Below are 11,195 nucleotides of genomic sequence, written 5' to 3'. Positions count from 1 at the left end.
ATCAAATTGAGCAATAGAAAGTAAATGCGCGTGACTGTGTAGATAATTATGTGAAAAAAGTGAGAACAAAAATTAGTCCTCCGAAAGAATCTCCTTTCGATCACTACTTTTTCTCCACCACTCTTAATTCCACATCAAAGTTGTGACAACAAAATTTATCCCTATAATTCATCAATTGACAATAGTCCAAAACTTGGTAGAATTTGTCAACTAAATGGCCCAAATTAGTCTAACTTGATGTGAACCTGTTCTTGTGGGATGCAATGCTATTTGTAGTAAACAAACAGTGCAATTGTGTCAAACTTGGGAATGCAGGGGGTGTGGTGTTGCCTCTATATAAGTTAGTTACGTTAGAGGAGAGATCACAAAGCAATTTAGTAATAGTCTTTGGGATTCATTTTCATTTTTCCAACACATATTCTAATTCCATCGACCATGGGAAGTTCCTCAGTACTCCCACCTGAAGCAAGAAGGTATAAAAAAATTTAGCTATCTTACCTCTATTATGTTTAATTTGTTAAAGAACAATATTCTATGAAAAGAGTCCTTTATCTCTGACTAAAATTTTTTTGTATGAGTAATGTTAGTTATGATACAAATTTTACTACATAATCTTTACAAACTAATGTGCTGTATCCAAATTGCTGACTAATAAAATTGAGGGATAATATCATGTAAAAATATGACAGGCTAGAAGGAAAAGTGGCACTAATTACTGGTGGGGCTAGTGGCATTGGTGCGTCCACTGCAAGACTATTCTTCAAAAATGGAGCTAAAGTTGTAATTGCAGACTTGCAAGATGAAATGGGTCAATCTCTGTGCAAAGAACTAGATCCTGAATGCACAACCTTCGTACATTGTGATGTCACCAAGGAAACTGATGTGGAAAATGCTGTTAATTGTGCTGTTTCCACGTACGGTAAATTAGACATTATGTACAACAATGCTGGTATAATTGGGGTAAAAAAAACCAGCATTCTTGACAACACCCTAGATGATTTTGAGCAAGTGATTAAAGTCAACATGTTAGGTCCTTTCCTTGGTACCAAACATGCAGCCCGTGTGATGATCCCGGCTCGCAAAGGCTGTATAATCAATACTGCTAGCATATGCTCAGTGATAGGAGGGGCTTTATCGCATGGTTACACAAGTGCAAAACATGGTGTGTATGGATTAGTAAAAAATACAGCAGTGGAGCTTGGAAAATATGGCATTCGTGTGAATTGTGTGTCACCCTATGTGGTTCCTACCCCTGCGGCATGGGATATCTTTGAACCAGATGCAAATGGAGTTCCTCCTACTATTTATTCCAACCTCAAGGGTAAGAGTCTCATGCCAGAGGATATTGCTGATGCTGCACTCTTTCTTGCAAGTGATGACTCAAAATATGTGAGTGGACATAATCTTCTCGTAGACGGAGGCTATACCGTTTTGAATGCAGGCTTTTGCATGTATCCACAATGAAGAATAAAATGGGAAGTCTAAATGCACTTAAAATTAATGTTTGTGAGGCTATGTGAAATTTTCCATGAATTATTTGGTGCTGGTAGAAAGACTTTAAATAAAACTAGTCTCTTTACATGCGGCTATGCGGGAGTTTAGACACTCTTCCCTTTTTTTTGTTCTTTTTTTTTTTTTTAATATAAAAACTCATATGTACTTCTCTATTTTTATTTTTTCAGTGGATGATTCTAAAGGTGTTACCTAATTGTTTAAGTTTATGTGAAGATGTCTATCACGTAACCAAGAAAATCGAATTCCCATCGCCTTTGGCAATGAAAATATAGCAAAGTGAGACGACTTCCCAATGAAGCGTTGAATTTGCAAAAGACATTATGACTTCTGACTGGGGAATTCATTTTCAACTCCTATCATTGGGGTTGGGCAAGACAATTTTTGTGAAGTTATAGCATTGTGCATTGCAAAACAACAAATTGCAAATAAGAGTATCTTTGCATTAACTATGAATAAAAAATGATAGTTAGAATCCCAGAAAGTTGCTAAATACATAATTGTGGATTCTTCCAGAAAGTATTTAGGGAATTTTAACTTTATTTTGAGTAGAAGTATGATATGGTGTAATCAATAAAAATTTATGGGCCTATAACATTTTTTTTTTTTTTTTTTTTTTTTGAAGGCGGGCCTATAACATTAAATCAATAGATAGAATTCAATAGGAGTGGAGTTATTGTTTTTAATGTAATCAATCTAAATTGAAAATGAATATTACACCCTAGTGATTGATTGTGTTTCATATAAATACATAAATATCATGAGAAAACAAGTCAGGCTTATTTCGTACAAAAATATTATACCTTCAAGTTAAGTTTTTTTTGCGCAAAATAAGAGGTGGAATTATTAATGCCAAAACAAGCTTGGTACAAGTTCTTGTGCGGAAAAAATCTTGGGGATAGCTTTCGTGTTAAAACAAGTTAGACTTATTTTATATAAGATTGTTGGGTTCTAAGACTTTAAGTTTAAATGTAGTAGAACTTCATTTTGTAATATTGGCAAACCATGATCAAAACGTTTAGTCTTATTTTTAGATTTGCTCAAAGTATATTTATGTGTAAAGTTGGAATCGAGTATAATGCAAGATTTACTGTGTAAATCTACCTAACTTGATCGATCAAAAATTAGACTCGATCGTTCAAAGCTCGAGTAGATTGCTTTTCTGCAGAATTTTTCAACTCAGTCCAAGCCCATATGACGTGTAGGGTTTTATGTTTTGTCTTAAGTATAAAAGGAAAAACCCTAACCACGTTTTACAGTTGTTGCAGTTGTTGTTTATGCTGTGTATGTGAATCTCTTGTGAGATCTAGAGGTGTTTGCCTTCACATATACTTAGAGTTATCAAGAGTCAAGACTATGTCAAGAGCTTGATGATCAATTTAGTTGCTGCATAAAGAGTTTAAAGAAAACACAAGTGAGAGTACTTGTAGTTACTGTGAATCCAAGAAAGAAGTAGTCCGTGGACTTAGAGCTGTCACATGATCGTTGTAGTAAGTTTCCTATTTGAGATAGTAATAGAATGTTAGTGGTCTAAGTCGCTATTGTGTAAACTTCAATTCCTTCATAGTGGATCTGTTTTATCTTGAGGATAGCTAGGTTAAATCTTCTCTAGATTTTTTTACTGGTTTGGTTTTCCTAGGTTATCACATCATTGTGTTATTTATTTTTCGCATTGTTTCAATGATATAATTTATTTGTGTTAACCTAGATCTGCATAATTTACCAAAGTTAATCACTTGGTTAAATAACTAGGTTAATCTAAAAGTGTTTACGGGGTATAAAAACGTACAAGTGGTATCAGAGCGGGTTAGCTCTAGTGTTTAGATCTTTTGATCTAAGAGCTGATCCTTGACCCCTGTTGTCATGGATTCTTGGAAGTTCTTATTGCTAATGTTCCATCTTATCTACTTTTGGTTTGTATCTTTTGTTGCTTTTGTTAAGTCTTTCCTTGAGTATCTTGGTATAATTACATGTGATAATAATTATGTGTGTTATATTGCTTTAATCACCTTAAAGGCACGTGATTCTTGTCTTTGGTATTTGGATAGTGGTTGTTCCAAGCATATAACAAGAAATAAAGTCTTATTCAAGACACTCTTTGAAGGAAAGATTGGGATAGTCACGTTTGAATATTGAAGCAAATCTATGATCAGAGGCATTGGTATTGTGGACATTCTAGGGCTGCCAGTTTTTGAAGATGTCTAGTATGTTGATGGGTTGAAAGCTAACTTACTCAGCATTAGTCAGATTTGTGACAATGGACTAAATGGTTTCTTCACCAAATATGAATGTGAGAAACTTGATGGAGGAGGTGACTGTATGTGTATTGGTGTGAGGACAACTGACAACTGCTATGGTATAACACCAAGTATAAGCAACAAGTGTTTTAGTGCAAAGATCAATCAAGTAGACTTATGGCATCAACGGTTGGGACATGGAAGTCACAAGCAATTAGAGAAAATTTCCAAGTGTGATGCAGTTATTGGTTTGCCCAAGTTTGAGAAGATAGAAAAGTGCATCTGTGGACCAAGTCAGATGGGTAAACAAGTGAAGTCCAAGCATCCGTCTGTAACTGAAGTTCAAACTTCCAGACCTCTTGAGTTATTGCACATTGATGTCATGGGTCCTGCCAGAGTTTAGAGTTTAGGTGGAAAGAAGTATATTCTAGTTGTTGCGGATGATTTTACTAGATGTACTTGGGTTGTGCTTTTGAGAGATAAAGTTGAGGCTCCTAAAAAGATGATACACTTGTGCAAGAAATTGCAAGTTAAGAAAGGTACTGTGCTAGCTAGAATTAGGAGTGATCATGGAAAAGAATTTGAAAACACAAAGTTCGCTATCTTCTGTAATGATCAAGGCATATATCAAGAATTCTCTTCACCAAAGACACCACAACAAAATGGAATAGTGGAACGAAAGAATAAGGTTGTTCAAGAGATGGCTTGTGTTATGTTACACAACAAAAAGTTGCCCAAATCCTTCTAGGGAGAAGTTGTTAACACTACTTGCCATACACTTAATCGGGTGTATTTCAGACCAGATTCCAAGAAAACTCCCTATGAACTTTGAAGAGAAAAGAAGTCTGTTGTCAAATATTTTCGGATATTTGGCAGTGACTATTATATTATGCGTGATAGGGAGAACCTAAAAATGTTTGATGCAAAGAGCGACAAGGGATACTTTCCGAGATACTCCTCCACTAATAGAGCTTACAGAGTATACAACATGAGAACTAAAATAGTCATGAAGTCTTCAAATGTAGCGATCAATGATGAACTATGTTCAGAAACCCATTCAGAAAATACTCCTCCGATTCAAGAAAAGACTGTGAAAGTTGATGACCCTATTCCTAATGATTATATTGGGAAGCATAGTGATAAAGAGCTACTGTTGTTGAATGATGTTGCTTCAGTACCATCAAGTCCAGATCCATCTACATCGATTCATGAAACTGAACAAGAACAAAGTGAGCCTAGTCCTTCATCAGAACAAAAAGGTACCTCCGCATCTCTGGTCAAAGGTTCGTCTTCTAGAGTAAAGTTAAATCATCTTGTCACAAACATATTGGGAAGTTTGAATGATAACATGAGATTGAGATCCAAAGCCTTGAATGTTATTACTCACTCATGCTATCTATCCCAATTTGAACTGGAAAAGGTGGATGAGGCACTTCAAAATGTTGATTAGGTTAATTCTATGCATAAAGAACTTTATCAATTTTTTTAGAATGATGTCTAGGAATTAGTTCCTAGACCAAAGGGAGTAAATGTGATTGGAACTAAATGGATCTTCAAGAACAAGTCATATGAACATGGTAAAGTTATTCGAAACAAATCAAGACTTGTTGCTCAAGGATACACACAAGTGGAAGGGATTGATTTTGATGGGACTTTTGCACCGGAAGCAAGACTGGAATCCGTTAGGATACTGTTGGCCATTGCAAGCCATTTAAATTTCAAACTGTATCAAATGGATGTCAAGAGTACCTTCTTGAATGGGATGTTGCAAGAAAAGGTATATGTTGAACAACCAAAGGCTTTTGTTGATCTTCATAAACCGGATGATGTCTACAAGTTGAAGAAAGCCTTCTATAGTTTGAAACAAGCTCCCGAGGCATGGTATGATAGGTTAACCGCATATCTCATTGAGTATGGATTCAAAAGAGGATTTGCAAATACTACTCTCTTTATACGAAATGATAAGAATTATTTTGTAGTAGCTCAAATTTATGTTAATGATATTTTTTTTAGTGCTACTAATGACTCTCTTGCTTAATCTTTTGCAGATGAGATGAAGAATATGTTTGAAATGAGTATGGTTGGTGAACTAACTTATTTCTTGGGATTGCAGGTGAAGCAAACAGATTTTGGAATTTATATCAATCAAGCAAAGTATGCCAGAAATTTGATCAAGAGATTTGGACTTGACAAGGCAGCACATGTTAAAATACCAATGGCTGTTAATGCAAAGCTAAGCAATAATCCCTCAAGTGAGTCTGTTGATGTTATACTATATAGAAGCATGATTGGTTGCCTTTTGTATTTAACTGTAAGTCGTCCTGATATTGCTTTTAGTATTGGTGTTTGCTCTAGATTTCAATATAATCCTAAAGTTTCACATTTGAATGCTGTTAAAAGAATCATAAAATATGTTAGTGAAACTTGTAATTATGGTTTGTTCTATAGCAAAGAGTCAAATTTGTCTCTTGCTGGTTTTTTTAATTTGGATTGGGCCGGCAATGTCGATGATAGAAAAAGCACCACTGGTGGTTGTTTTTATGTAGGAGCAAATCTTGTTGCTTGGATGAATAAAAAGCAAAATTCTGCCTCTCTGTCTACTGCAGAAGTAGAATATATTGCTGCCGGAAGTTGTTGTTCACAACTTCTTTGAATGAAAAAGCTTTTGAGTGATTATGGGATAACACAAGACACCATGGTTGTTTATTGTGATAGTTCTAGTGCTATTGATATCTCTAAGAACCCTGTTCAACACACTAAGACTAAACACATAGAGATTAGATATCACTTTATTAGGGATCTTGTTGAAAGAAAGATTGTGGTTCTTGAGTATATCCCTGCTGAACATTAGAATGCTGACATCTTCACCAAATCTCTTGATAGAAGTAAGTTTGAGAAACTTCGTCAAGTAATTGGTGTAATTCTGTGTCCCTGATCATATTTGGCTTTCATGATCCTTATGCTTCATCGCTCTACTCATTGTGACTATTCCTCTTTGTTGTTTTTGTTCTCTTTGTTTTTCTAGGATTTGCATTGCATAACATTCATACATTTCATTCTAGGTTGTTTTTGTTATTTCTTTGCAAAAAACAAAAAAAAAAATGAGGAAAAGGGAAGCAAAATGTGTTTCGCATTATTTTTCTTGGATTTGAAATCAAAGTTGGCTATATTATCTTTACATAACATGTTTATGTACCTTGTTTAGCTTTGATGGGCTTATTTATTGCACTTTACTAGTTTGACCTTTGTAGTACATGTTGTGTGGGAAGATGTTTATAGTTTTTGATCAATTTGTCTTAATCTTGAAATCACATGTCTTTGATAATTGAACTTGAACTTAATGAGAAAGGCATAAATAACTATCTCACCACTGTTTACTAGCCAATCATGAACATCTTAGTGCATATCATATAATTTTATGTTCAAGAAAGTATAGCACATGCACAAAAAGAACATAAAGTGTAGTCTCAGTTTAAATGTTAAAATTTGTGTGTACATTATTGGGCTATAATAACTTCACAATCAAATAAAATTGGTGTGTACATTATGAGGCAAATCAAGAAACTTACATGATTGCAAGTTTTTATTCTAAGAGATGTGGGAACTATATGATGTAACTCTTTAGGTGACAGTCTCTTTTAAATTATGTGATGAATTTTGTAGAAATTGTGTTTGAAGTTTGAGATTTAAGGAAAAATTGATTAAACATCTTATTTTTGGGAGATCTAGGTTCAATACAAATGCTTTTGAAAAACATTTCACCTCATACTTATGCATTTTATTCATAAAATATTGTGCTTTAAGGAGTTTCTGCATTAAAATGCTTTGTTTTTCAAAAATTTGATTTTTCTAGATTTTCGTTTGATCGAACCTGTTTTTCGACCGATCGAAATTGCGATTAAAATTTGGTTTGAATCTGCCTGGCTTGATCGATGTTCAATCACTACTAGATTGATCAAATTTAATTTTTGATTGATTGAATTTGTTTTTCAATCAATCGAAAATCATTTAGAGAGTTTTTAAAAACAAGTTTTCTTCACGTGTTCTTCACTATTCAAACTTTTTCAAAACATTTTTTGGCTCTCTCTCTTGGACCAATCCAAGTCAAGCCAACTTTTCTCGTTTTCTCTCAAAAAATTTCAAGGGTTTTTATCTTCTAAAGCCGGTAAGACCCTTTTACCCTTCCTTTTTTATTTATTTTCATGTTTCATGCATTTTTTTCATGCATTTTGGGAATATTTCGAACCTAAGGAAAATTGGGGGTTTTGTTGATTTCAATCAATTCTTTCAAAATTGATCATTGGGTTTTTGTTATGGGATGTTATTAAATTATTCCTTGGTGATTAATTTGATCAATTTGTTGATTTGGGAAAAATTGATTTTTCTAGGGCTTGAAACTACCCGAATTGAGAATTTTGTCCAATTGAGCATTAATTGATGAAATTGGCTTGTTTGATTGATTGATTTGATCATTATATTCTGTTATCTAACTTGTGTAATGATCAATTGGTCAATTTGTTGGGATTTTTGAAAGTGGGTTATCAAAATTCGGGTTTTTGATATAAACTCTATGCTCAAGCCAATTTTGTGTTTTCAAAGTTAAATTGAACTTATTCTTACTGCATTAGAACATGCATCATGTGTTGATATTGTTTATGCATCATATAGATTGTTACTTTCTATATTGTTTTGGCTCTAACTGTGTTTGATGCAGTATGCCCTTGGGTTTTTCTTGTTTTTGTCTTTTATCTCTTTTTTGTCTATCCTTTCTGCTCTTTAGCATTATGGTTAGAAAGACTAGAGCCCATAGGACCTCCACTTCTTCTTTTGATAGCGAAAGGTTTCTGAGTGAGAAAAACTAAGAAACTTATGAGAAGTTAAACATTCGTAGAAATGTATGGGCTGAGAGGAAAGTAGTTTTAGATGAGCTTGACCCGAAAATTAGGAGAAACTTTGAGTGTAGGGGTTGGTTGTCTTTGTTGGATGTTGATCATCCTCCTCTAGCTACCTTGATCAGAGAGTTCTACTCGAACCTCTTTGTCCACTCCTATAATTCCAACACTCTGGTGAGAAATTAGATACGGGGTGAAGAGTACACCATTACTCCTACGATAGTGGCCTCTACTCTTGGGGTGCCTATGGTTTAGCATTTTGTCTATCCTTACGGTGAGTCTCCTCCCCTTGATGACATCATGTCATATCTTACTAGGACGTCTATCCAGTGGAGTTCTGATCCTCAGATCACCTCCCACAAGTTGACTGAGATTCATTATCTCTTTTTCCAGATTTCTTGCCATTCAATCTGGCCGATCTCTCATTTGCATACTATTCCTTTAGAGAGATGTGCATTTTTGTATGCTCTTGTCACAGATGCTTCTATGAGTTTTCCTCATCTTTTCATTGGTTCTTTGATTGAGGTTCATAAGAGTAGTTCTATTGCTCATGGTTTGTTTTTTCCCCTTTTTATTCATCAAATTTTATTACATCTAGGATTAGATGAGTTTTCAACGTCTGAGCCCGTTTTTATCATCGCTCCTATATGTGCCACCTTTCTCACGTAGAGAGCTACTTAGATGCGAGTTAGCTCTAAACACCCTAGAGTAGATTCTTCCTCTTCTGGTGCACCTCCTCTTTCTCCTCATTCTTCTTCTACAGGTGATCTAGCTGCTAATGCCTTTGTTGATTCGACCACTATTGCTAATCCTCCACCTTCTGCTTCGATGTTTCTAGCATTTGTCGTGATTTGGACATTGTCATGACTATTTAGGCGGCTCATGGTTAGGCTTTGGTGGACGTGCTTACCGAGCTTCAGGCTTTGAGAGTAGATTTGACAAGTTTTAGACAGTCACCTCCGCCATCTCCTTTTGATGATGAGTGATTGCCTTTTGGCAATTCATCACAAAAAGGGGAAGTATATATGGATAGGATTTTTTTTTGATAGGGGGAGATTTTTGTTGTTTTGGAGCTGTGGAGCTTTAGATTGTATCTAGGTACTTCATCTTGTATTATTTTTTTTGGCTCATGATATATTTTGTTTCATTTTAGTTGTCTATGATAGGGGGAGATATTATGATGTGTTTATTTCTGTTTCTTGTTTCACATTGTGCTACATTGATTATTGATTTATATTTATGAGGTTATTCATGATATATGTCTTGTAGAATATGTTATGAAAAATCAAGAATTTATTTTGTGTTACTTGTATTTTCCACACATGCATTTATGTGTTTGTTAAGTATTACAGGAATATATAGGTTGATTCAGTCATGCTACTGTCTACATTTGCAACTGATAGATAGTAGTTAGGTTGAATTTATTTTTATTGGGCAATGTTTTTATAATGGGTTGTTTTTTGTAATTTTGAACATTTTGTCTAGTTTGTGTTTTGTCACGGATTGCCAAAAGGGGAGTTTATTGGGTACTAAGACTTTAGGTTTAAATGTATTAGAACTTCATTTTGTAATGTTGGCAAATCATGATCAAAACGTTTAGTCTTGTTTTTAGACTTGCTCAAAGTATGTTTATGTGTTAAGTTGAAATCGAGTGTACTGCAGGATTTACTGTGTAAATCTGCCTAGCTCGATTGATCGAAAACTAGACTCGATCAATTGAAGCTCGTGCAGATTGTTTTTCTGCAGAATTTTTCAACTTAATCCAAGCCCATATGACGTGTAGGGTTTTATGTTTTTCCTTAAGTATAAAAGGAAAAACCCTAGCCACATTTTACAGTTGTTGCAGTTGTTGTTTATGTTGTGTATGTGAATCTCTTGTGAGATCTAGAGGTGTTTGCCTTCACATATACTTAGGGTTATCAAGAATCAAGATTATGTCAAGAGCTTGATGATCGATTCAGTTGCTGCATAAAGAGCTTAAAGAAAACACAAGTGGGAGTACTTGTGGTTGCTGTGAATCCAAGAAAGAAGTAGTCTATGGACTTAGAAATTGTCACGTGGTCGTGGTAGTAAGTTTCCTACTCGAGGTAGCAATAGGATGTTAGTGGTCTAAGTCGCTATTGTGTAAACTTCAATTCTTTCATAGTGAATCTGTTTTACCTTGAGGATAGCTAGGTTAAATTCTCCCCAGATTTTTTACCGGTTTGGTTTTCCTAGGTTATCACATCGTTGTGTTATTTATTTTCCGCATTGTTTCAATGATATTATTTATCTATGTTAACCTATATTTGCATAATTTACTCAAGTTAATCACTTGGCTAAATAACTAGGTTAATCTGGTTGTGTTTAAGGAATTTAAAAACATACAAAGATAATTTGCAAATTACACATCTAAAGTTTAGGATTATTTGGATTTTATACCCTAAAGTTTCAAAATATGGAATTTACTGTCTAATGTTTAGGAGTGTTTGGATTTTACACTTTGACGTTTTAAAATTTAGAATTTACCACATAAAGTTTGGGGGTGTTTGGATTTTACACTCCCAAATTTTGA

The 11,195-nt window shown here is 34.5% G+C and overlaps 1 protein-coding gene across 1 annotated transcript; it reads left to right on the top strand.

Moving 5' to 3' along the window:
• Positions 1-391: 391 nt before the first annotated feature.
• LOC111990717 (borneol dehydrogenase, mitochondrial) lies at positions 392-1,464 on the top strand. Its single transcript, XM_024022501.2, has 2 exons — positions 392-473; positions 690-1,464. The coding sequence occupies exons 1-2, from the start codon at positions 436-438 to the stop codon at positions 1,462-1,464; spliced, it is 813 nt and encodes a 270-aa protein (XP_023878269.1). The 5' UTR covers positions 392-435.
• Positions 1,465-11,195: the final 9,731 nt, after the last annotated feature.

This window comes from Quercus suber, unplaced genomic scaffold, assembly GCF_002906115.3.
Source record: "Quercus suber isolate HL8 unplaced genomic scaffold, Cork oak 2.0 scaffold_62, whole genome shotgun sequence".
In the NCBI taxonomy this organism is placed as follows: domain Eukaryota; kingdom Viridiplantae; phylum Streptophyta; class Magnoliopsida; order Fagales; family Fagaceae; genus Quercus; species Quercus suber.
The sequence above is the reverse complement of the archived record's forward strand: the minus strand, read 5'-3'. Positions and strand labels throughout refer to the sequence as shown.

Coding starts and splice junctions, on each gene's coding strand:
- LOC111990717 (XM_024022501.2), top strand. CDS start 436: ATGGGAAGTTCCTCAGTACTCCCACCTGAAGCAAGAAG. Junction 474..689: donor CTCCCACCTGAAGCAAGAAG/GTATAAAAAAAT, acceptor AAAATATGACAG/GCTAGAAGGAAAAGTGGCAC.